The sequence below is a fragment of the Carassius auratus genome, chromosome 44 (genome assembly GCF_003368295.1).
Source record: "Carassius auratus strain Wakin chromosome 44, ASM336829v1, whole genome shotgun sequence".
Taxonomy (NCBI): domain Eukaryota; kingdom Metazoa; phylum Chordata; class Actinopteri; order Cypriniformes; family Cyprinidae; genus Carassius; species Carassius auratus.
Window position 1 is genome coordinate 5,420,339 of NC_039286.1, and position 27,789 is coordinate 5,448,127.

Consider the following 27,789-nt stretch of genomic DNA (forward strand, 5'->3'; position numbering starts at 1 on the left):
ACTCACACACCGCTCAATTTGAAAAATGCACTGATCCTGCATTGATGGAGCTACAAGATGAGATGAACTGTCTGGGGATAAGTAGGTCAGCAGAGCTGAGGTAAGCCCTCTGAGAACAGCCATGTTTCAATAATAACCCCATTGCTGACGTGTGTGTGTGTATATGTGTGTGTGTTCTCGTTGTGTGTGTCTTTACACATCTCCCAAACCTCTTGGTATCATAGTTACAGCGATTTAATGCTCAGCTCATTGGTTTGCCAAACAGCAAAACACTATTCATTACTAGCTCAGCATGTTCAGTTCCGTTTTTATGTGGTTAAGCACCTCATTCATTCCATTGTCATAGAGGCTACGCTGTTTACACGCTACCCAACATACAAAATCAAATAATCAAAGGAAATAAACTAGATAAGTAGGCAAACATTGGATAGAAGTCGAGATAAATGGATGATGGGAAAACTAAACGGACCTCTAGGTAAACTTCCAATTTCCTAAACATTACCTCTTTAAATTTCTTACCTGGCATTTTATGGCATGGCAAGTTAACTTACCGTAAAAGATGAACTGTGGAGAGGCGAGTGCATTTCGTGCATTAGAATGTGTGTGTTTGTGTGAGGGGGATGCAGGGCCAGTGGTGAAATGTAGTTGGTTTATAATGGATTATTGATTGTTGGGAGAGAGAGAGAGGACTGGCCCTCAGGGTTCATCCCAACTGGCCCATCTCTTGCCCTACACTGAATAGTCTCTTTACGCCTGAGCAGACACACGCACACACACGTACACACAATGAATTTAGGCCTATGAGCAGACAGCCACTGCTCATACTGACTATGAGAGGGGACTAACTGAGACTTACTGTTGTCCTTCAGGCAAAGGTTCACACAAATGGGCTAAAATATAAGGTGGATGGGGCAAGTTGTCACACATACCTTAAAGTAAAAAATAAATAAAATACTAAACATTTCCAGCTCTTTAAATTAAACTGCCTATTATAGGTATTTTAGCTAAATGTAGACAGTAATTGACTTTACATTTAAAGACTTATTACATTACTCAGACTTAGTCTGTACTGTAGTGTAGAAAGCATTAATTTTAATTAAATTAACCAATTTCACAAACTAGATTAACAGATATGCCAACACACAGCTTATGTACTACAATAACATTCAGTCAGCAAAACCATTTTTGAAGAATGCAGAAAGATTTGCCATGTTTACACTTGATAAAAAAAAAAAAAAACAGAATGGCAGGAAATCCTGATTCTGGACTGGGGTGTGTATGTTTTTGTGGATTTAAAACATTTAATATCCTTCTTTTTAGAATATTGAGAAGTGTATTTACTGCATCTTTGTTTATGTTCTTGTTAGAATATTCAGAAAGCTTGTTGGATAAGTTAGTGTGTTTATGCAATACTTAAAGATGTGGCTTTTCCTCTGACTCTTAAATGAGGACATCAGCAGTCTTCCTCTCTCTCTCATTGTCCATCTCCCACTCACTTGTAAATGGTGCAGAGCATAAAACCCAATGTACTGTATCCTCTGTATTCAGCTATGAAGTATAGATCCTGCCTTAAACGAATAGTTTTGACGGAACAAAAGACTGTCAGATGACATTATATATAAGGACTCTGTTAGCTGGGGGTTGTCTCAAACAATGGGCCTTAGTTCTTTCCATTCAACAGTTTCGTATCACTGCATCTTTTGTACATAGCACTTGATTCATAACAGCAATTGATTCATAATAAGAATCATTAAGACAGTAATTTTATAAAACATATATGCATATTGCCTTCCATTTAAGTTCAAGTGGAGCTTTATTACTAATAACAGCTTGTTTATTGGCATGGACTAATGGATTAATGAATAACCTTTATTTGCTCATTTGCTCATTCTCAATTTTGCTTCTGTTTTGTCCCCATTTCCTCCCAGGTGACCAGAATGACCAGAAGATGATTCATAATAGAAATAACTCCAGACATATTCCAGACAAAAGCAACACTGTCAAGACAGAATTACCAACAATGGCACGTTTGACAAAGAGAACTTTTACCCAGACCGAATGACTACAGGCGAGACATACTTAATAGGTTCTAATAACTTGGACAACAGATAGCAGCATACTAGAACATTCAAGCCTTGGGATGGAGATGGAACGGCTGGACATTGTAGAGGAGGAGTCCTTCTCCAAGGGTCACCAGGAAAGCAAGAAGAGTAGGGGTCACACTTGTGAACTCTGTGGAAGAAGTTTCCCTTTCCTCAGCTCCTTGTCCCAGCACATGAGAAAGCACACTGGGGAAAAACCATACAAGTGTCCTCACTGTGAACACCGCTCAGCCCAGAAGGGTAGCTTAAAGGCCCACATTCGCAGTCACAAACTGGATGGCCTCAGCCAGAGCACCGGTGGTGAGGAGGAAGACATGGACGAAGAAGGGGAAGGGGAAAAGGAAGGAGGGGTGCCAGAAGATCAAGGTGGTTGCTCCAGTCCGACTGAGAGTACCTCGGCCTGCAACAAGGTTGTGAGCGGTGAGGATGCGACCAAAACAAGGAAGAAAGGCGGGAAGAAGGAAAGAACCTCTGGTGAGAATAGCAAACAGTCAGTGCAATGCACACTGTGCAGGAAGAGACTATCCAGTCTTGCAGAGCTTGAACAACATATGCAAGAGCTTCACAAGGTCTTTCGATGTGACCTGTGCCCTTATGAGACTTTGCAGGAGGACCAACTGCAGGCTCATATTGAGAAAGTACATCCTATCGAGGAGGAATCTGCCACCAAAGCCTCTATCGGTGAGGATGCTGACTGTGTACTTGGTAAAGGCGAGTTTCCATGTGAACAATGTGACCAGGTGTTCACCCAGGCCTGGTTTCTGAAAGGTCACATGAAAAAGCATCAAAACAGTCTGCATCATGGGTGCCGGATCTGTGGACGCCGCTTTCGTGAGCCCTGGTTCCTTCGTAGCCACATGAAGACCCACAACACCAAGGTAAAACCAAAGAGTGACTCTTACCTTCCAGCTACTGTCAATGAGGTGGCGCAGGATGAGTCGAACCTGGTGAACGAAGTGTGTCTCTATGAACTCTGTGCCAAGTGTGGTAACTTTTTCCACAACAGCAAGGGCCTGCTGTTGCACGAGCAGGTCCACAGAAATGTTGAGCGGGCTCCTAACAACACCTTCTGCAGTGATAAAGACTTCACATCTGTCACCAAGACGAGCTTCTTGGAATGCCTAAACTTGAAACCAGCAGGACATGAAGAGAACCCCACTGAGGGAACTCTAGGGAAAAGAATCCCAGAGCTGGATCCAGTTAGTAGCTACCAGGCTTGGCAACTTGCCACCAGAGGCAAAGTGGTGGAGGTATCGGAGAAGAACCTGGGTTGGGAAGAGAGGTTAGCCGATGCAGATGTAGCATATGACAGGGAAAAAGGCGAGTATGTCTTGCTGAGACAGGACAAGCGGAAGAAGTCACTTGATGCCATGGCGAGTATCCCAACCAAGAAACGGAGAGGGGCTGGGACCCAAGGCTCCAATACAGATCAACACAGCAATGGAGAAAAGAATGTCCAGGTCTCGATAGGTGAGCGAAGCCCAGAGAATCTGAGTGACACTGAGTACCGGCCTACTTCTCGCCCTAGTCGTAAGAATTCCCAGAAAACCTCAGAGTGCTTGGAGTGCGGAAAGGGCTTCCGCACACAGCAACAGATGGTGATCCACATGCTCATCAGACATGGTGGTTTGGGTGAAACCATTGGTGGAAATGGACTGTTCCGTAAAGCAGCGTCCAGCCCATCTAAAGCAGGTGAATCAGCAGGACTCTTCAGGGACACAGGTAAGGGCAACCTCCTTACAGTATGTTGACATTAAAAGCCAGCTCAAAGTTTAGTGTAATCTCATGAATATGTTCTTAGTTTAAAAATGTGTTATAAACTTCAAGAACCACTTGCTTGCATATCATAACCTCGCTTAGACCTACCAGTTTGTAAACAACAGACAGTATTATTCATGCAATGTTGGGCAGATACTAAACCTCTGGGATAGTTTTTGCTTTCATGTTGATCAGATAATGTTTAAATTCACTGAAAGGAATGTGATTTCATTCAAATCTGTGTGTGTATTATACACCATAGGAGTCCTTGGAATTGCTAAGGTAAATCTACTTTACTGCAGGGATTTCAGTTTCTACTCCTATTCAACACCTGCCTACAGTACAGTTTACAAAAGAACATACTGACTTTGATTAGTTGACTCAGATGTGTTCGATTGCAGTTCGATTACAGAATTACTTTTAATCCTGAATAAGCTATGTGACAGGACGAATGTGTACATTTCACAACGGGTAACTGGTTACTGATCAGAAATTATGCTAAGACCATTAAATGAGGGATACTGTAACATTTATAAAGCAGGTTTATCTGCTATAGTAATTTCATTTATGAACCTTTATATATTTTTTGTTCTGTTTTTATTAATCCTACTCTTGTAGATCCTGCATCCTATGGAGTTCTAATCAAACACACTTGATCTATCAAATAAAGGGGGGTTTGGGGTTCACTTGATCATTACTGGAAGGTGTGTTAGACTAAAGGCAGATCTCCAGGAAAAGAAAATTAGAATGGCTGGCTTAACAGCATGATATACCGTTTCTGAAGCTGAAGTTACGGAGGACAGAGACACCTTGTGGACAATTACTGCAGGAAATCTGAATGTATTCATTGAATTGTACTGTTTGTGCATACCTTAAATCTTGAGAACTTTTTGATTTCAAGTAGGACTCTTATAAAGACATTTATTCACTTGGTTGTTTAATTAATGAAGGCATGGTATTTGCATCCAATTTATTAACATAATATATTAAAAATAATAATAATCACGTTAAGAATAGAACCTTTATGATTTACATTTGCAGTATCAGTGTTTTACTATTCTGCTTCAAATTCAAAAACAAAATTACACTAATTGAAAAGGACCTTATTACATTTAATTCAGTTCCAGTTACTCAAAGGACTAGTTTATGGATTTAGGTTATTTTTAGACATACATTTTAGCCTAAGTACCGCGTTCACACCTATTTACTTTCACATCTGTTTTCTGTTCTTTCATACCATTAAAAAAAAAACTACATAAAAAACATTTTCAGATCACAGCCTGTGTGAGCTCTTTGAAGCATATTTTTATTATCAAGGTGCGACACCAGGATCTGAATTGTTAAATCTTTTGCTTGTGGCTGGAGCTGTCCAGCCCTCTTTGCATGATGCTATTTCTGGACTTCCTGTCTCGGGAAGGCAAGCTTTAAAGATCTGTGTCTTTTTTTTCCACTTTCCCCATTTAAGTGCAGATCTTCAGTTAAAACCAGTGTTAAAATCACTAGAAAACACGGCAGATTACAGGTATCTCAACAAAGCCAATATGCCCCCATAGAGCACTGAAGCTATCTTGATAATTGATCGTTCCTGTCCTATTTAGTGAAATCATGGTTTTTCTTTTTTATTATAATTACTATAAGAGAAGATTTATAATAGATCTGATAAATTTGCTGTGTTTTACTTAACCACAATGTTAAGTAAAATAAAATTTCCTTAAACAAAAGTTGCCTCTTAGGGATTGACACAGATGGAATGTTCCATAGAGTTGAAACAGATGTCCACTCACTGCTGATATTTTCATGTAGGTGTGAAGTCTGTAGAATGCTCTGCAACGCTATTTCTCTCCTATACAAGATTCTCAAGATTCTCCAAATAATTCTTAAAATATGATAGTTCCTCTTGTAGCTTTTCTACTGAAAGGCAGAGGGAATGTATGGAAACAGTCATGGCCATTATGTTCATGTTAAGTTTATCTCAGAGGACCCCCCTCTCTGAATTGGCTCAAAAATAACCTCAGAGAGGTTGGAATGAAGGCTGCACAGCAGCTAGTGTAAGCCACCAAATGCAATCCAGATGGCTTGAGAGAGAGAATGGAAACAGAGAGAGAGCTACTGAGAGATTGCAGACATGTTAAATGTAAACAAACATCTTGCTGACAGATGAGAAGAGGTAGGCCCAGGCAAAGTTCCCAGGCCCATTAGTCTGTTGCTCCATTGCACTACTGTTAAACAAACTGTGTGCGATTGTGCTACCACTGTTAAGGTTTTTGGCCTTGTGTGACTGTGCAGATGATCATTTATAGGTTTATGTTATACAATGCTATAGAGAGTAAATATCACATATTAAATGCTGCATTATATTAGACAATTATATTGTAACATCATATTATATATGTTTATATATTATTGATTTGGTGTTAAATAATATATATATATATATATATATATATATATATATATATATATATATAATATCATCAGTGTTGAAAAGTTTATATGTTGTGCCACTTAATGTTTTAGTGGAACACTCAAATTTGTCACGATTCTCTGATGAATAGAATATACAAAATAAATATTTAAATAATATATTTGAAATAGAAATCTTTGCTACATCTTTAACTTTAATACTTATTTTGAACAATTTAATGCATCTTTGCTGAATGAAATAGGATGTTATTTGAAAAAAAAAAAATCTTACTGATCCTGTTTTTTTGTGTGTGTGTGTGTGTGTGTGTGGGTGTACACTTGTTCTTAAACCAGGTTTCAGTCATAAAAATGATGTAAAACTTTTGTACAGTATTAGTCCATGTACTGAAGCAAAATTAAGTAGTCATGTGGTGCCATCTTGTGGTGGAACTCCAAAACTGTTTTGACTTTCAGTGTCTAAATTCAGTGTTGTGCTGATGGCTGGCTTTTGTTCAGAAAATGCTGTTGTTGTGTAGTTACAAATCCCCATATGTTGCTTTCATGACAGATAAAAAGCCATACACCTGTGAGCACTGTGACTTTTGCACCTCGGAGCCCTCTGCCATCGCTGCCCATGTCCAAACACATCATATGGCAATCAGGAACTGGGACCAGAGGAGTGATGCCTTAACCAGCTCACTCAGCCAAAGCCAACCTCATCAAACTAACCACAAGGGCTTCCCAAGGCTGAGAAATGCCCTGCTGCAGCAGCCCTATTCGCCCTACTCCAGCTCAACTCACCTGGAGAGGGCAGCACTGAGCAATGTTGCGTCAAAGACTGAGGAGGAAAAGAACAAGGGGTTAGAAGACAGTAGCACCTCGGATAAAGTGGATGCTAATCTCATTAATCTCTCCATGGAGGTGGATAATGAAAAAGAAGGTGTTTCTTCCACGTTATTGAAAAGTTTGGTTCGACACCAGTGTCCTTACTGTTCCTATGCAACACTCTATCCTGAAGTTCTCTGGATACACCAACGAATTGCGCACAAAGTTGACAGCACTACGTTGGTGCCTAAGTGGGCTCCGAGAAATGGCCTCAAGGGGCCCAAATCACTTCTCGATTTCAAGAGACGCACCGGGGTGCCTCCGTTTCTGGAGGGTAAGGACTGCCCCTCTCTGCCACAGATGAGAACTTCCCGAACGTTTCCACCTGATGGCAGCTCTGGAGGGATGAAGAAATCAAAACCTCTGACAAGTAGTGCAGAGTCCAGCTCCTCGCAAAGCAAGACCTGGCAAGCAGCCACAGCACCGGGGGCATCATCTCACTCGTCCAAGCACAAGACCATCAAGTCCAGGACAGATGAGTTGGCAGGAAGTAAACACAAAGCGGACAGCCATCAAAACAGTTCCTCGCGGCGTACGGCAAGTCCTCAGAAGACTGGAAACCCAAAGACAGGAAGCAGAGTGATGGAGAGTAGTCTGCTACCTCAAGAGGGACTTCATTTTATGCTCTCTAGCAAACACAAACTCTCAGATCAGAGGGGCTCCAAAGGCCATGCTCCTCAGACCCCGGACAGGTCTGATTCTCAAGCTCAGGATACACCGTCCATGGCTGGGTATGACCCCTGGAGCAGACTTGGCCTGAGAGGCCCGTCCTCTCACGCCCAGTCCAAGAGACAGTCGACGACTGATGGTCCCGAACCTGTGACAGACATCCTGAGTTTCTTGAAGAACTGCAGTCCTCACGATCTAGCTGCCCTCTACCACCACTGGGGCTTAAACAACATCATGGCAGAGCAAGCAGGTTAGTATTAATTATATAATTTATCTTATTAAATAAAAGTATTTGGGAATTAAAGACACCCTCATATATATATATATATATATATGAAAAAAAGTTAATCTTTAATAACACTAATAATTTAATAACACTGTTCACTTTTGCCAATTACAAAATGAGACATTTTTCATAATGCCGTCATACCTAAATTCATTTGTAGTATTAAAATCAATTGATTTTAGTTTGTAGGGTTTCATTTTTATTTGTTTTTGACAAATTTAATCTTTCAGAATTTATCTATTTATTGGTAGTTAGAATTTCATCAATAACAAACTTTACAGCACCACTGTAATTTTGCGAAACAGGTAAAGATTGACATGCTGGGAAATGGCTGTTAGGTCAAAGTAGTTGAATTATTCAGCAAAGGCATAATAACTACATTTACTCCTGAGCAGCAGAAATGAGAAATGAGAACAGTGAGGGTTAAATGGCATGTAGAACCTCGCACCCTCACATACCGTTGTGCCAGCATGCGAATACGCAAAGGGTGATGGAATTATTGAGTAATCATCGTGTAACCATACGAAAATGTGTAAAAACATTTCAGACAGCAATTGCTGAGAGGCATCGCGAGCCTTAAACATCAGGCTCGTAACAGCACGCTTGGGTGCTGTCCTTGGGGATACAGCGCCGCGATGCCACAAATATGCAAATCAGCACACTCAACGAGTGAATGAACGAAAGAGAAAGAGGAGTCAAATTAAGCGACCAGCTGCTTAGAAGAACATTTTCAGATGCTTTTTTTTTTTCTTCATTCCACTTCATTTAAGGACATTTTGCCAGGCGGTGGTCCAGTTGGCCCGCATCAGTGAGTGTAGTTCTATGGAAAGACAGTGGAAATTTCTGTCAACTGTCTGGCCTGATATCATCAGCACTCTCTTTAGCCCTTTGAGTCACATACAATAAAGTGACCTTTCCAATATTAGACTTTCCTTTTGTTTGTACTGTCTGCTGCTTTTCCTGTAGCGTCGCTCCGGTATGGTAATAACTCATGTTTACTAAACGTAGCCTTGCTTACTACTGCCACCAACACTCTCAGTCAAGGCTCAGCGCTACAACAAAGTGGGGCTTGAGGGGTTGGAGCAGGTAGGACCACCAGTGCCAGGTGACGGACAGGAGCCAGTGGGACGACATTTCAGCTCGTGCTCTTAAAGCACCCTAAGGGGAAACGAGATGCCGGTTGTTTCAGGTTCCACATCCGTTCCTGTTACTTCAGATAGTCCTTCACCGATGCACACGTGTCCGAGCGATTCCCCTCACATGGACGAAGGATGACATAGCTAGAGCGATGGGCAGGAAAAGAGCAGTGAGAGGGAGGGAGACACGGAGAGCAGCACACCTGACATGTGACATGGTAGCGTAGATGGGGGCACATCACAGGGCAACGCTTTTAATTCACAGTAATTTATGCAGTCACATGGGCCCGTGTTCATGTCAGGCTGTTGGAGGTGCTCTGGTGATGCGGCATGACAGCTCCCCATCCAAGCCCTGAAGGTAGCCTCCCATAATGACACATAAAACATACTAATGACGCTTAGTCCCTCTCTCCCTCTGTCTCTTAACCTCTCTTTCTGCTCCGTGCACATGTTTTTCCTATTCATTTTGATTTCTCCTTCTCTATTTGTGTGTGTGAACTGAAGGGTTGGCGAGGTCAGGGTCTCAGCAGGGGGAGTATGTGTGTCCAGTGTGCAGGAAGAGCTTCAACCAGCCCAGCCATTACCGCACACATATGAGATCACACACAGGTGAGAAACACACACTAAAAACAAACACACACCAACATTGGACAACAATTAACTGAATCTACTAACTTCTTTTTAATGTATAGTATTTCTTGTATTTTATTTTATTTTTTCAGATTAAAAATTTTGTTTTGTGACATTTTTATCACATTTTATCATTGCAAATATTATACAATTTTAAAATACTATAAGATAATGTATCCTGTTTTTTATTGTCACATTATAAATATGATGGTAAATATATTAAATATAATTTTTATAAAAAATATTATAAGGTATTATAATATACTTTATCCATGAATTTGCAGAATAGTGCAAATTAAGTGATTTTAATATCACATTATATTATAATTTTTTGTCATGTTAATGTTATATCATTTTATCCTCATAAATATATGTAATCTTAAAATATACTTTAATATGTTAGTGTTGTGCAGTAAAATAGTTACAAATATCTGAAAATGTATTTATAAAACGTGAAATATTTACAAATACACCAAAAATGTGTATAGTCTTGCTAGAAAATGAAGAAGCTGCAAAATGATTCCTAAATATATGCGTCAAATATCTGTATAGATTTAAATGTACATGTATGAATGCTTTTATGTGCAAGTGTGTGTGTATGTATAACGAGCGATCTCTCCCTGTCCTTGGACGAGACTCTTTCTTTTTTTTTTCACCGCAAACATATTTGCGTGTGACTCTGACCTGTGAAAATTGTATACATTATTAATCAGATGTCACTTATGGAGCTGTAATTGTGCATGCTAATAAGCTGAGCAGTCACCAGTCCAGTATGATATGTGTCAAATGCTTGCTGAGAAAATGTGACAGTTTGCCCTTGTCTTCTCATCAAACCACACACACACATAAACACCTACTCAATCAGGAGACTTTATTTCATTACAGATAAGATTATATCCATCATTCATGCTCAACAACAAACTTTCATATGATATAATAAATCTGTAATGAAGTTTTGCACCATTTTATGTTTGCATTATTTAGATATCATATGATCCATCGCCATTGTATTTTAAACAAAAAATACAAAAATGAAATGACCTTTGCTATGAGTATTTACTACATTTACCTCCTGGTTGCTGGGGGCAAAGGGCACGTCATTAGCATGCACCATAGCAGATTTCAGATTTTTAAGGTCATGTAACATTCGCAGTAGTCCAGATGAACAGAATTTCCTTCAGTCTTTTTAAAAGGGTGCACTTAGTTGCTCAGATTATGACTAGGACTGAGTGTTTTTTTTTTAAGAGTGTGTTAAGGCTGTGCATGCTAACCAGACTGATCCCCAGTGACAGAGGCCAAATGCTACATTTTATGGAGCTCTCTCTCTCTACGCACATAGATTTACAATCAACGTCATCAGTGATTGCTCTCTTCAGTGTGAGCTTCCAAATGAAGCGGGGCAGGGGCCCCCGGCCTCCATTAGCATGCACACTAACTCTGTGTGTCACTTTAAATTGGTAGTTTCAGTTCAGTGTCTGCTGTGGCCACGCTAACCGGTGATGCTAATTCAAGGCCTTTACAGCTAATGCTCGATGAGCGGGTAGATTCTGGGTTTGTGCCTTAGCACTTTTAAAATGGATTCCTGCTTTGAAAATGCTCAATATTTCCTTTGAAATATCCAGGAGAAGCAGAAACATTCTTTTTATTAGTCCAGTCGATTGGTTTCTATTTCATGTGGTTGGAGGGTTGAAAAATTAAAGAGGGCTTGGTGACTTCAGCCGCAAAGGAAACTTGTTTTATTGGTGCATTAGTTTATTATATTTTGAAGACAATATTATTTTGCTTTGGAATGATGTGTACCAATGGGTCATTCATAAATAGACCAGGAACATGTGATTCAAAAGTAAAATTGGATTTTATGTAGATTTCAAAGTTGAATTTTTGCTAGAATGATGATGCTAGAATTTACCCCTACTGGGTAACAGAAAAAGGGAACAAGTTCCAATTTTTGCTACATGATCAATTTGATTTCCTCTGTTTAACCTGGCCACCTTGCTCCCACAGTGATGTTTGAGTCCAGTGGACTCATGGGACCTGGAGTCCATCCTCTACAGAAGCCCCCAAACAAGTATGTTTCACTTTTCGTTGGGTTGTTTGCCTTATATGTGTGTATCTTGTGTATTTTGTTCTGTCCTGTCAGTCATTTCTTCATCTTTCTTCATTCTGTGATGTGCAGTTTCTACCTGCCATCATTGTTACTGCGCATAAATTTCAAGAAATAAACCAATGCTAGGAGATCAAATGGATTGCATCCCGCATCTACCTTAACCATTGGCGATGTGCTTTGCTACTGCGGGGAGGCCTACCCTTAATGAATCACCTCCTTTGCATGCGTTGCATATTACAAATGGCAAAAGCAGGCCGGGAGTAAAGGTCAAATTAAATTTGTGCCGCACTCTTGGTGATGTTCTGACAATAACCTTTAATGTAATTTGGTGGGTTCTGTTTTGGATCAGGGTTTCTCTTTCTACTCCTCTAGGGAACCACAGTGGCCCTGAATGAGCTCTTACTGTGCCGCAGACCTTATCAGGCAGCCAGCGCAACCCAGCCTCAGATAGTCCTGATTAATTGTGTCTGTCTTCATTTTTTTTATGAGCCATGATTTATGATAATACCCCTCTTTCAGCCCCTCGGAATGACAATTATTTCCTAGTGGATAATTCATTCATTTTTCAAAAATAATAATACAGAGAAATTGAATGGCAGACTCATTTGTTTTGCTCAGGTGTTGGGGGGATATTTTTGTGCGATTGCACGAGAACAACGTTGTACATCAGTCTAATTAAACGCTGAAACTGGGACTCTGACAATTATTGCAGCGTTGAGCCCCAAACAGACATGGGCAGAAGGAGAAACTAGGTCTGTGTGTGGTTGTCAAGTTCGCCTCTCCTTGCAAAACTTGATATGCCCAGACTTTCGACATCTACCGTCGGTGTGACGTCTTATTGCTCAGGGGAAGGCAGACAGGCAGATATTCCTGTGTCTTAAGTTTGTGTGTTTGTATGAACAGCTGACAGAAACAGAAAACAAAAGGCTGACGTCCCCTCGGGGGGAACAGTCAACCGTCTCCATATGGCATGTCATCAGCCCATCAATCATGCCGTGGTCCCTCCCTCCACCTTCCCAACCTGCCTCTGTTCTTTCCTCTTGACAAGGGAAGGCAGCGCTCTCAAAGCCAGCCCTCCAACATCACCGCCACGTTACCTCTCTCTTCTCTCTGGTTCCAACCTCAGCTTCGCTCTCACCTTGGGTTCCAGGCTCTGACCTCATCTTGTTTTTGTGTGTCTGTTTCAGGTGAGCGACCTTTCCAGTGCCGATACTGTCCTTACAGCGCCTCGCAGAAAGGTAACCTGAAGACCCATGTCCAGACCGTGCACCGCCTAGCCTTCGACAACACGCAGTACCCGGACAGGAGACTCCGCCAAGCCCCTACCAATAAACCCACAGACACTTCCAGGCCTCACTGAGCATCTCCACATCCTCAAAACCAGCTCAACTGAGTGCTGAAATTCATAAAAGGTCCATTAATAATGGTTTGATGCACAAATACGGCATTTGAGGAAGACTTAATGTACGGCATTGGATTCTTTGTGTTTTTAGTTTAGTTTTAGTTTTTCCATGTTTCCTTTTTATTTTCTGCTGACACAAAGCTCTAGATTAAACTGAAAGGAGGAACACATGTTTACACCTCCTTTATCCAGAGACTTAAAAAAACACTCGAGGGCTAAAGCCTCAACAACACAAGGTTCGAGCTGATGGAGTATGACAGTGAGCTGCGTTCTCAAACCCAAGGTCTTCAGCTGATCCCCTAAACTTGAAATTCTGCCTCGGAGTTCCCCACTTGACTAGCTGGTAAACAAAATAGCCTTAGTGCGCAATGAGTGTAGTTTGTGAGTGCGTGTGCGATTGTGTTTTCCACATTCTACTTCTCAGGACTTGAATTACATGCGATTCCAAAGCCTGCATTCATTCACATCAGTGTGCAACTACATGCAAAGGAGACATGCAGTGAAATTCATTCATTAGTTTTGCTGGTAAAGACACATGACATATTTTGCGTTAGTGTCATTTGATTGGTCCAACAAAGTTAGAAATACTATTTGTGTTTACGGTTACTTTTTGATGTAGCCTACACAAGTTTTTATGTTTTTCTCTTTTTTTTTTTACCCCATCAAACATGTTTGCCTTAGTGGACTTTAAATAATCGTATCCCAAAAAAGAAAGAAAACAAACTGTTAATTCATTGGTGCATCAGATTTTAAAGCCACGTTAAAATGAAGGATCTGTATTAGTCTTAACAAGCTGCAAGTTGTCCGTGTAATCATTAAAATTATTGCATAATAGAGAGACTAGTGAATAGTGCAAGACTAGATTGGGGATTTAGTATTTTTTATAATGTTACACATAAAACTGTAGAATACCATATTTTTAGAGGTTGAAAACTTAAATGCAGAGAAATTCTTGGCCATATATTTCTATGAATGTTGTATATGGTAATTAGGTATTTACGGAGATAAAAGCGGTGGACGTTTTAAAGCATTCAAAAATGAACATTTATCTAGAGCATTTATATTGACTAAATCCATGTGTTGGAAAGTAAGCCAAGAGAACTGATCCTATATTATGAATTTTATTTTAGAAGAACCTCCGATGTGAATTTGTGTTGATGCTCAGCAGTCAAACTGAAACATGTTGCAGGTTTGGTGACCCAGGAACTGAGAGTTATTGTGAACACGGTCCTATCACCACTGCCCTTGAGTAAGGCACTTAACCCTTGGTCACTCTATAGGGACTCCATGCTCCTGCAATTGATGTCATGGAAGTTGCATTGAATGAAATGTTAGTGCTTAATTGTAATTTACTAACAGTAAATCAACTTTTAAAATTTGTCCTAGGACACGAGAAACATGAATAGCTTTTCCTGTTAGCTTTTTAATAAATTTAAACCCCTGAGTACTAGAACAGAAGACCTAAGAAAATTAATAGCATGTTTTGAATTAATTTGCAATTGGAGTGTTTTTTCTTTATGTAACACTATTAATTTTGTGCTTTGAATAGAAGTAGTAGTTGAATGTATGGAATGTATTTTTGTGTGGTTAAAAGTTTTTTCTTCCCTCCACATATATTTTGTTCAATGAAGTACAAAAAACCTGTTGACTGTCATCCTCAGATTATCTCCAACTCATTTATTGTCCACTGTTTAAGTTTTGAACTGCTTAAATTAAACTTTACCCCTACCTTTGGTCTAAATGGTTTTAATATTAATATTAGTGTTTATACTGATCTAGACCAATGTTTCCCCAACCAGGGCTACAGAATGATTGAGATGTGGTATCATTCATTTTTTTTAGGAATAATTCTTCATTCTTCATTTTTAAAGTATTTCCCTTTTGAAGTTGCTCCTTGGCTGACTTTAAAGACTCACAATATAATCCAAGTTTAAGTATGGAAATATCATTTAATTGGTGAATGGCTCCCCTGCAATCGACTATTCTTATGTCCCTACTATATATTAGGCAAAAAACAGTATGTGAGAAGATAAATATGATTTTGGATGCTATTGAATCAGTTGCCTAATGATTCAATGACTCACTCATAGCAGTTGGTGTCACCCACTGGTGTAACATCTTTTTTAGAGACCAGATTCAAAATATTAAAATGCCTGTAAAGAATTCCTAAAGCGAAAAGCTTCATTTTACTCAATATTACTTTTTGTATCTATAGCAAAATCACACTTGCAGTTGGGTGTTGTTGCAGCTGAATAATTTTCTGTTTTGGCTACATAAAAAAATGCATTGGAAACATTGGTCAAGACAGTCTATTCATGCACACTGCCATTCAAGATACTGCACTGCAGCATGGGGATACTGTATTCCACAGTAAGGGTCAGCCGTTAACACTTGTATAGGTGTGAAATATCTAAAACACACAGACATTAGCCAAATTATAATACGCTCTAAATTACATTTTACTCAAACAGACATCTCTCTTTCTCTCCCTCTTTTTCTCTCTGACCTCTCTCTGTCATGTGTGTTCACTTACATTAGTATTGAAGTCCTTTGCATTGAAATGGCTGCTAATTGCATTGATCTCCTTTTGTGCATGCATAGCTACTGCTGCTGCACTGTGCTGTGACAAATGGCTTGGGATTACATTGCTAAACCACTGCAGGAGTCTGTCTGACCTACTAGCTACACAGTAGACATCTGACCAAAAACAAACCTCTGTGGGGGGCTGTCCAAATTCACAGTTGTACCTATGCGGGTACAAGTAAAAGCAAGATAAGTGAAGGTTCTTGTTAAAATATATTTATAAATGTGTAATATTATTCAAGAAATTTAGCATAAACTGCAATGACCATCTAATGCCCTGAAAGAGAAGAGATTAGATGCTTTTATAACTCTAAATAAAACTAATGGTGTTCTTATTAATTCATTTAAATTTCCTAAAATGGGGGGTAAATATAGGTAACAAAGAATATCTTCTTCCCAAAACTTCAAAAAAATGCTTCAACACAAGTTATTTCGAACAGATCTCATTTGTGAGCTTCAGTTATACTACCAAGAAATTAAACATTCCTCTGCAAATGGACTAAACGAATTGCTTTGACTGGTACAGTTGAAGTCCATTCACAGCCCCAGAATGAGAACCACATTGCTAAAATCTGATTCATGCATTAAAAACTCAGTGCCTTTAATCAGACTAGATTTAAAAGGCAAGAGGCCATCCATCCTTGGGAAATTCAGAAGGGATTGCGATCCACTTCACTGGACACTTCTCCGAGGGTCAGACCCGAACCGTAGAGTTGTCGCAGGAAAGCGAAGGACACTGTCACTGTCATCGGAGGTGAGTAGAAAAGAAGTGCATGTGTGTTTTTGTGTGTGTGGGCCCCGATCGCCACACGACAAAAAGGCCAGAGAAAATTACAACACTTCAAGTGTTTCCGACACCCCAGCAGTGTCTGTGGCAGGAAATATGTAAATACGCTGCTAATCAAACGATCTGGAATTGCAAATGCCACAGCGAGGTCACGACCCAGAGCCTTGCTAATGGAGGGTTTAGGGTGCTGGTGAAGCAGGTTGGAGTGACGGGTACCACGGGGTTGAGAGCGGAGAGCGGACCCCTGGCGGACGACCTCTGCCTGCAGGCCCCTCACTATGCTGACAGTAATGAATGGAGAGAGCTGTTTATGCATATCAATGATTATTTACAGCCAAACAGATGAGAGAGCGAACGCTAGTCGGGGACGCAGACACTCTCTTCTGTTCGCCTCGCATCGCCATTGTCAAATGCGAGAGGCTGGCAGCCAAGAAAATGACGTCTTTCAATGAGAAGGCTTTATGTTATGGATGGAGTTAAATTCTCTGAACATAAACGTGCTTGTTAAATTGACAAAAATAATGACATTTAACTAAAAGACATTAAAAAGTCTGATAAACTCAAATTAATAAATTTTTATGTATACCCCTCTCCGTTGTAAAAACTGTAAAATAAATAAATATTTTGTTACCTTTAAGTCACATACATAGTACAGCACAATTAAGGATGTCACATCAGTAACATGACTTTTCACTTTTTTTGGTAATTGTTTTTCAATCATTGTTAATCAGTACAGTATATCCAATATTTTATTGCGCATGCTAATTTACCCTATTTTAACCTTTAGATTATGCTCAATCTTATCTCAATCTTTAAAAACATTTATAATGTGATGCCTTAATTCATTTGCAACATTTAAAACAATTGTTAACTTAAATCCAAATGTATTCGGATAAAATAGTATGTAAATTAATATCAGTCATTTATCAGCTATCTGCCATGACATGAACATAATTTTAATATCAATGCATTGTTAATGGGTTACTACTGTTGATAATGTAAAAAAAAAAAAAAAAAAGTCTTGTATTTTTACCTTGAAATTACCTTTGCTGTCACCTAAAGTTATTTTTTAAAGACAATAATATTAATAACACTTTTAATTGTAATCTTTAAGTTATGATGGCTAAAATTCCTTTATAGCATTTAAAGCAATGGTTTATTCCTTTATTTTTATTTTGCTCAAATAGTATATCTAGAGTAACCCATTCGGAACAGTCCTACTCTACTTCATGATAAATCACTTTGTTTTGCCCTTCACACTTAAACTAGAGTCAGACATATAAGGAACATCTTCAATCTTACATATTAACTTGTCCTGTATATTTTCTGACACCCAGCAGCCTTTGTCTTTTAGCATCATTGTCAAAGCTTTATGGAGCCATGTGATTTGTGCCTCATATCAGCAGAGGAGAGAATTAAACCATATCTAAAGTATGCTAATCAGAAGCTATTCAGTAGGTCTGCACTCTTAAAAGTGCAAATGGTTCCCCGGACATCCAGTGACATTTAACATAGCCCTCACTAATTTGTGCTTAATAGGCAAAAAGTGATTAGCATTAACGTTAAAGACATTTCATACATCCCCCTTTCCCATTAATTTTTTTCTTCTTTCTTTTTTTACTGATACTTAACAGTTGATGTATGTAGCTGGATTCCACAGCTTAAACTAATGCTACTCTTTTGGCAGAAATCCTTCAGAAGTATAGCAAGAGTACCAGTATAGTCTGTTCTGTGACAAAAAAGACAAAATAGCAAAAAGTAACAGAACATTTTAAAAAAGCCGGTTAAAATAAATCCTGTAATACAGGGCCCGGGATATCAGTCAGGCGCTCTTAAAAAAAACCTCCAGTGTCTGACTAAAGTGGCTAATGTGCATGGGATTAGCCAAAAGAGCTAATATACAGCTCTTCTAGTTTGCCCAACAGAGTCATGTGTCATTTGTTCATCTAGACCAGTTAAGATGAATGGACTAGTGAGGTTATAAACACTCTCATGTACCATTTATAACTCTCGTGTCCTCTTCTGTCAATGGTGGTCTCTAAGATGATGGCACAAAGATCTCTAACAATGTCCTAGAACTGATGTTCTCAAAGTCAGAGCAGTGTAAGGACAATGGTTCAATCACTTCGCCTTCAACACAAACAACTCTTCAACCTTCTCATGGGAAATGGGCAGAGCCAATGATGATGGACAGTCCAATCTTCCAACCAGACACCTCTAAGAAGGACAAGACTTTGGCCCACTACCTTTGGCCCAGCCAGAGCTGAAGGTGATAAATGTATATTGGCAAAGTGTCTGTGCCAATGCTATTAGCCTGAAGGTTTAAACTCTTGTGTAATTTTCTTTAGAGACTTCTTTATAGGCAGAGCCCACAGTATTGGCAACTGTGATAGGAAGACTCGACTCTCCCAGACATAGTGGAGTGGAATTTCTGATTAGGCCTCTTCCAATGCATTGAGCCAGTAATGAGCGAGAAGAAGAAGGAAATCTCTCTAAACAAATAGCGATGTTAACAATAGCAAAACTTTAAGTGCTGATGTGTTTAACTAGATATTTAGTAGACAAATGATGAATGGCCTCAGGGAATTCTTAGTGACCGACTTAGAAGCAGGTTGCCCACCACTAGTGTTACCAAAGGAATGGCAAAACAGCGATTTTAAACATGTTTCCAGAACACTTCCACCCCTGTCAATCACTGGTCAACAAACAGATAACCACGCCCCCATGCCCACGTCATCACAGAGTGGTGGAACTATTCGCCACGGATTCCTTCGAGATTTTATCATTTTCATTTTATTATTATTTTTTAATGAAGGTGTAAATAAGGCCTGTGGTAAACATATGCTTGAGATGCTTTTACGTTTTGTTCTACAACATAAATGACACTCATCCATACCCAAAACACAATTTTTGAAGCATTTATGTTAAGTGATACAGCATGGCCTCTTGCACCTTATGTTTATTTAAAAAATGTAACTAGCCTATGCATTATTAAAAAGCTTATTAAGCCATTATATTATAAAAACACTATAAATATAAATATTTTAATTTAATGTATATTACCTCTGAATATTTATACAAAATTTGTGCAAAATGTACTTAACTTTCAGGGTCTCATACACTTTTTCTCATACTCCGCAACATGGCAATGTGTCCTCGACTTATTCCCACCCTCACCTTCTCGTTTACAAGGAACAGAAGCAGACTTTGTCAGTCCTCAGATAAATACACGCAAAAAAAAAAAAAAAAAAAAAAAAAAAAACCCTTTAGTAATTTGAGTCTTTTGTAATACACTTGACAATCATGCTGGAATCTTTCACCCCAGAAATGCTAATTACTCGCGGCGGGAAACAGTTATGGAGAAGGGCGCAGGAGTTTAATGTATTCCAGTATTGCCGTAAAGTCGACAAAGCGGAGCATTTGCGTGCCTCTCCTTTTCCCAAATACCTTAAGCCAAATGCTGAAGGATTGTTGTTAATTGGAGAACCTTTCATGAGCCAAGAGTGACTTTATGAAGGTGAATTGAGCCTACGGCTATATAACGACCATCATTGCACCCTGTTTTACACGGTTGTCTGCAGCGGATTAAACGCTCCCTAAATGACGTAGGCTACATTATATTGCAAAGCTGAAGTTTATGAAACAAACTACGCTATAACTTCGCTCTAACATTCTTCTAGTCCTAGTAGTTTCTACGTAAAGGGATATGAAATGTATAAATAGAAATGTCAACGTGACTTACCCCGAAACTTTTCTGTGTAATGGTAAGTTGGCCTAGCTCCTTTTAAATGCTCGACCTGGATCTGGCCATAACACAGCTAGACTTATTCTTGACACAGAAACGTGATTAAGTGAATCTACAATAATCACGTCAAACTGTATTGAAATAATTCACTAAATAGGCTATTGTTTTTGTAAAGAGTGTCATTCCATCAAACGAGGCAGCAGCGTCTCTTTGACAGTTACTGATGCGACCAGCAGATGGCGCGCTGCGGTAAGCAGAGAGCCCTGGAGCGGCTGGAGGCATTTTCAGACAACACTGCCTCCAGAAATGTCTTCTCAGAGAGGTCAGCAATCGTTGTCAGCAAAGCACAAGCAAGGAATCTTTTTCTTTCTTTCTTTCATTCATTTTGTTTTCATTCACTGATTACATTGATTACACTGTATGAAATTAGTTGATTATTGAGATGTTTAGTTATGCATGGGAATGGTCGGATAGCCATAAGTGTTTGTCATTACCTCCAAATGTGCTTTTTTATTATTATTATTTTTATCATTTATTTCTTTCTTATAGAATGCCGTTTTATCCATCCATCTCTGTCTTAGCCCTCTTATTTAAATAAAACCTTGCCGTCTTGTCTTCGCTAAGCCATTCCAGCCTCCCTTTTCTCCCTTACCCGTGTGTCAGATCGGCTGAGCGTCAGCATGTCAGGACCCAGCTCACTGGCAGTGTCAGTCAGACATGGGTTTAACAAACACGGATCATAGACGGCCCTGCCAGCTAGAGAAGACCACGAGTTCCAGCGCTCAAGGCTCGGGGAGTAGATAGCCTACCGTTACAGGGGCATATGTTCTTTGGCAGCCCAGTCAACTCAGACACTCACCCTCTCTCTTGTTGACTCAGCCAGCTGGTGGTGGAAGAGATGGGCAGCCGGCTGATTAGAATGACAGGCATCTCACTATGTGAAAGGCAGGCTGAGAGGCCAGGGCCTCACACACACACACACACACACACACTCACAGACTCATGTAAACCTAGAATGAGCAAAAGAGTGAGACAGAGAGGATGAGAGAAAGAAAGGGACAGAGGCCTCACACAAAGCAGAAGCTACACAAATACAGAGCTCAACAGCGGGTCAGCGGAGTGGGCGAAGAACAAGGAGAGAGACGGAGTCATCACATGCCCCTTTTCATCAAGATTCGACATGATGGCTCTTGAAGACACTAAAACATTCCTGTATGTGGTTATACAAACACTAGATGCATAGTTCGATTCTCAACAAAACTGATATTCCTCTGATGTATTGTCAGCAAATATCGCCCACTACATTTATAACACTAAGTAAGTCAGCAAGCCATTTGTGTGAACTAAAAGCTGGCCCGTTCTCCAGTCGCTCTGATAATAGGCGCTGTAATTGATCCTCCATCGAGTTATTGATGTCTGGATCAATTAGCCTAAAACTGGCTATGTTCGAGGTATTCATTTTAGGAAACAATCTGCCTTTATAATACTGCACATTAATCATTAGTAAATGCCACTTAACACAAGGTTAATTACACTCTTAACGACTCTCATAACCATTTTGAAGCTGAGAGCTCTTGTATGTGTAATTTGCTCGTCATAATCTTGAGCATAGTACATTTTAAGTGGCTGATTGATGGACAGGAAATAGAATCTGCCCATCATTTTAAAAGATAATAAAGCACCTTATACAAGGAGGTCAGACTGCGGGAACAGACGGCAGGTAAAAGAGGTAGTTCATGTTCACGCTAAAATTGAAGTTTTCAGGTTTTCAGATTTTTTGAAATGTCATGGGTAATATTGAAGCCAGGGAACTTTTTTGTCAGTCATTCCTAAACTCACAGTCTTGGAAAACCTGGAAATGTTGGGGACATGTTATTAAATGGTGATTTTCAGACATTTATATAGTAAATAAACAGTTTTCTAGTTATGCTCTGTTAAAATGTTTTTTTTTTTTTTTTTTTTTTATATTTCATGATAGGAAGCAGCCGAAGTGAAGCTCAATCTCTGAGTGAATCATTATTCCAAGTCGGATCTTTTCAATGAATTGACCAAACCAGTTCATAGATGATTCATTATTGAATCAGTCTGAATCAAAATGATTTATTTTTTCCCCCAATAATCACAAAATACTGATTTGGTAAACTTTTCGAAAAGTGTCTCGAAAGACCGGGGAATTGTCAAGGCCTGTAAGTGTTTTTTTCTTCTTCTTTTTTTTTTCAAGCATGGAGTAAAAAAAAAAAATCCATGCTTTTGTTCAGCATAAAACTTGTTCAATTTCATGTGATTTGTGGGTGAATCACTGTTTTGAGTCTTTTTTTATTTTATTTTATTTTTTTAATAAATTAGCAACACTGGTTCACGAATGATTCATTAGTGAATCAGCCTGAATCTAAATGATTTGTAAAAAAAATAATAATCATTATATATTAATAATCACAAATGAATGTATTGGAAAACCTGGAAAGTATTGTCAATGCTTAGAAGTATTTTTTTTCCCAGGCCTAGAAAAAATCCATATATATTTTTCTAATTATGCTCTACTATAAAATATTTTACTTGCTAGATCTTGCAAGATTGCAACGTTGAGCAAATATTCTATAATATTCTAGCAACAGATCTGCACTGGCTTAATCTCTTACGCGAGTGTGGATCCCTTACTAGAATATGATGTGCTGATTAATCAATAGAGATGTTCCGATACCCTTTTTCTCTTCCCGATACCGATTCCGATACCTGGGCTCAGGGTATCGGCCGATACCGAGTACTGATCCGATACCTGGGTGTGTATCTGTATATACAGCTGTATATACTACTAGCCCTGTGTAAATTGCTAGAATTCTTTTTATGGTGTGCTTCAGACAGATCCCTCAATAAAACATGAACAAATACATGGTGAACTACTGTATTTATTACAGTATTTTTATTATCTAACATGAATTTGACAGTATTATTTATTTTCATATGCAAAAAAGAACTTGCATATGCATATGCAGCCAAAAATCTAACACCGCAAACTAAAAAAGGTATTTAAGTTTTACAATATAACTGTATAAAAAAACTGAAACAAATAAGTCTAGGAATATAAAAAAAAGATCTATTAATCAGATAATCTCTTTACAACAAAACAAGTAAAAAACAAGCAACCATCTAGGCATAATTATTATTATTATAGAGACGTATTATTATTACTGTAGGCTACAACAGTAGCTTTATATATTGTCAATTTACTCATGTAAACCAAACATTTATTTTAATGGGCTGCCATGAAGATCTTTGAGTGTCTGTGTTTATGATATGACAGTATTCTCAAATGAAACGGTAAATTCTCATGAAGTGACGGTTTATGCGTTCGTGTCCTCATGACACACAGCAGAGACTACAAAACAGCGAGCTCTCGCGCATCTGTGCCAGTCACCCACAGAGATGTAGATTTTGCGGGAGTAATATTTAAATAGTATTTTGCAGTTTAATATTCACAGACACTAGTATATATTCGGCTACTGTCTGGAGCCCTGCGCTTTGACTTACACGGAAGCGACTGAACGCAGCTGCCGGTACTGAATATACTCGAGAGTCTGTAACTACCGGTACTACAGAGACATACTGCTAACCACTGATCTATAATATAGTAGCGGCTTCACTGTCTTTTGGCAGTTTAGAATGTGATGAGTGATCCAGTCATATATAGATAAGGGCTGCTAACGCGTTTTCATTTCTTCTTCGCTGCTCTAAACAGGGGTTGCTTGTGGCAACACAGCACAACTTCCTGTGTTTTCAATGCATTTTGAGCAGCGAAGAAGAACCGTGCAGCGGTTAGGCAAAGCTTGCGGTCATAACTAGGTCTTTTTTAAGAAAATGGTATCGGATCGGTATATGGGTTCATGTACTCGCCGATGCCGATGCCAGAATTTGTTGTGGTATCGGAGATATTTCCGATACTAGTATCGGAATCGGAACAACTCTATTAATCAACACACCCAAGACTAAAGTTGAGCGCAGTGAACTATTTTTTTAATGAACTGTAAGCAAATCATGAACAAATGTAAAAAAATATTTAAAAAAAAAATCACCAAAAATGACCGGAAAGGTCATTGAAACGTCCTGTACTGTAGAAAATTTGTATCTATATTATGTGACCAAAATTCAATCAGCATTGAGAATATGAAAAAAACCTCCAATATTCTCAATAAGTAGTTCAAATTCTGAATAAGAATGGAAATAAATGATTGTTAAGTTCATTAACTGTTGGCTGTTCATGGCTGCCGGGGAACTGCAGGCTCATTAGAATGTGCAGTCACATGTTGGATTGTCCAAACAGGATCCCAAAAAATGTGTAATATGTTATAGATAGTGTAACAAACCTTGTGTTTACTTCAGCTTTAGTAATATAAGCTCACATGTCCAACTTGTAATCTGAAGGTTTATTCCCCCTGCTCATTGACTGGGGCTTTGTTCCAGCTCGACCCAACTTCTGCTGGCTTCAGATGAAAACTATCGATTTAAAGTCAGTTTACGGAGGATTTCATTTGTTCGGGAGCGTGAGAGCTGCTAAAGCATTGCAATATCAGCATTAACAGGAAACACTACCTCGCACGTCTTAAACTCGTTTCACTACTGTTCCGGGGACACTAATGGCAGCACAGAGTTAATCAGAAAAATGTCAATTAATCAAAAGCAGATTGATAGGCTCCTTCGTTTGAGTAACATTTTACAAGGGCACGGCCAGTCGGTATACGTTTCACTTCCAAATTAACTGCCTTTTTAAAAAGGTGCAACCTCTGTCCATCTCTCTAAGAACAAATTAATTCTGGTAACCTTGATATTCAGGCGGATTCATGAAAAAGCACACTTACATTTCTAGCATTTACCACCACCCCCCCCCCCACCCCCCCGTTCTCTTTCATACACACACAAACACATTTACACACATGATTCAGTCTCTTGTTCGCACCTTGTACGTTTTCAACATGCAAGGGTAAGTGGGCGGCACGCTAGTCCTCCCCCTCATGCTCGCTGCCATCTTTATATGATGTTTTGGGTAATAATCACTGCTATCAGGCCATCCTCTCTCTCTTTGTTTCATTTCCTGTTCATCGGCAGGCACGCCGCCTCTCTCCGCTCATCCCTCTTCTCAGCTTTGTGTAGCGCGGGGCCTTTACAATAGAGAGGCGAGGCAGAGGAGGCGTGCGGTTGGCACAGCGTGTCATTAACTCTTTACTGTTGCTGCAGAGCCAGACAGCAATCTGACTTACTGCACACGATTACACCAGGCCCCTCTGCAGCCTAACAGTATTTATTAACATGTCCCTCCCTGTCACCTATCAACAGGTACTTAAAGGCCTTTCACCTCGTGGAGCACTTAGCTGTTAGAGGAACACCTGTATTAATGTGTCACTCCCAAGCTATTTCTGTGAGTTAAAAGGCAGCTATTGTGCCGAATGATCGCGCACGACCCATCTGTACAGTGGAGAAAAGCAGGTGTATGAGCCGTTGCTATGATAGAGTAACAAAACTACTTAAAGTAATGAATAATTGATAATTGCTTCATTTAAACCGTGTTGTTAAATGATCAAGTGAAACTTTGGGCTCTGAAGTGCAATTCTTTAGAGCCAAATGCCAAATTGTTGTGAATATTATTACTGTACTATTCGTAAATGACAGTGTACAGTCATTATCACAACGTAAGCATTGAACTAAAGGGGTCTTGAATCACCATGAAAGGGTTTATTTTGCAATAAGTACAACTATTGCAAATAGATCAATAAATGGATTTGAAATATTGATTTGAATTTGAAATTATTTTATGTGAAAAGAAAGACATAGCCTAATTAACAGGTAGATAACAGGTTGTTTCAAAGAAAGTCAATATCTAATAAACAGTTAAGTAGTCATTATACAAAATTTCAACTGGCCAATCAGAATCAATTATTCCAGAGGTGAAAGTCAGTCATTGTGCAGTGCTCAATACTGTCAGCAAAAAATGTTTTAAGATATACTAAGCATGCAAACTGTACTAAGGTCATGGAGAGTATCTTTCTCTATTTAATAATAAATGTGTTTATTCACTTATTCTGAATAAATAAGAAGAGCATTGTACTGCTGGGTCATTATCTGATGATTTTTTAATTACTAGTTCGGTGAAATGTCAGTATGTCAGTTTGTAATTACACCCCCCCCCCCCCAAAAAAAAAGAAGGGAGAAATTGGACAGACAAGAATTGCTTTCCACTCCATTGCAGGGGAACACTTATATTTAGACATTTTACAGGTATGTTTAACCAAACTCAAGCTGTGACACATTCACACACAGATTTGGACGCAAATGGGGATACAAAAGTCTAATAAAAATGCTTCTATTTAGAACTTTTCTAATAAAAAGAATAAAATAAATAAATAAGCAATAACTTACTTACAACATAATAAAAATGAACATTATTTCTCTAAATCCTCAGAATTGTCAGTTAATTTAACTCTAACATACCTTTCTATTTAAAATAATAAGAATTAGAAATGTCTGCAGTTCTCTGAAACAATCAAGATTACTGTTTGTTTGCATATTAAAAATACACCCAATGGAAACATGTCAACTCCCATCTATATTGCAAAAAATAGGTTTTTACTCTCTCATATGAGGTGATTTTTTTATTCTTTTTATTTCGTAAAAGGAATATTTCGCTAAACTACAATGGTGTACGAAAAAAAAGTCACATGAGCATTCTTTAATGTACTATAACCTCTGAAAAACACCTTATTCGTGGCTGCAAATATAAGGGGCTTTCCTTGCCATTAATGCTTGGACAACCCCTTATTATCACTGCACTTGTCTGCGGTGCATTATAGCTGGACACGGCCACACACAGTCAATGCTTGTGTTTATACCAGCTGAGTCGAGCTCTCTGTGCTGCTTCGCTAGATACCGCCTACGTCTCTGATTAAAAAAATATATATTTTTTGCAAAGTTTTGTGCAAATCTTTAATGGAAACTGAACTAAACTAATGAGAATTTAACTGCTATATTTTCAATGTGGTCGCCGTCTTTTAAATTCAATTTTATTTACTGTCTGGAAATTAAGCATTGTATTTTAAAAACCTCTTACACATTTGTGTAAGCAGTACACATAAAAACATGGACATTAGAAACGCTGTACATACCAGATCCGTCGTAATAACGAGTCATAAACACATCCACAGCTGTAAAGCCCGGTTTAGTTAGAAAGGTAAGGGTCCACTGAACGACATCTCATGGAGCACGTTTGGTCCAACGAAGCAATAACGTTGTAATATTGATCATACGTCC

The 27,789-nt window shown here is 39.0% G+C and overlaps 1 protein-coding gene across 3 annotated transcripts in view; it reads left to right on the forward strand.

The window, feature by feature from the left end:
• LOC113062237 (zinc finger protein 516-like) overlaps window positions 1–15,529 on the forward strand; it is a 37,868-nt gene extending 22,339 nt beyond the window's left edge. For 2 of the 3 annotated variants that reach the window (XM_026231947.1, XM_026231948.1), the window contains exons 2-5: window positions 1,929–3,824; window positions 6,832–8,067; window positions 9,744–9,848; window positions 13,164–15,529. In XM_026231947.1, the coding sequence (XP_026087732.1) occupies window positions 2,141–3,824; window positions 6,832–8,067; window positions 9,744–9,848; window positions 13,164–13,336 (3,198 nt within the window). In that variant the 5' untranslated portion in view covers window positions 1,929–2,140 and the 3' untranslated portion in view covers window positions 13,337–15,529. Of the gene's footprint in view, window positions 1–1,928; window positions 3,825–6,831; window positions 8,068–9,743; window positions 9,849–11,873; window positions 11,938–13,163 lie in introns of all 3 variants that reach the window. The other variant, XM_026231949.1, reaches the window with a different exon arrangement.
• Window positions 15,530–27,789: the final 12,260 nt, after the last annotated feature.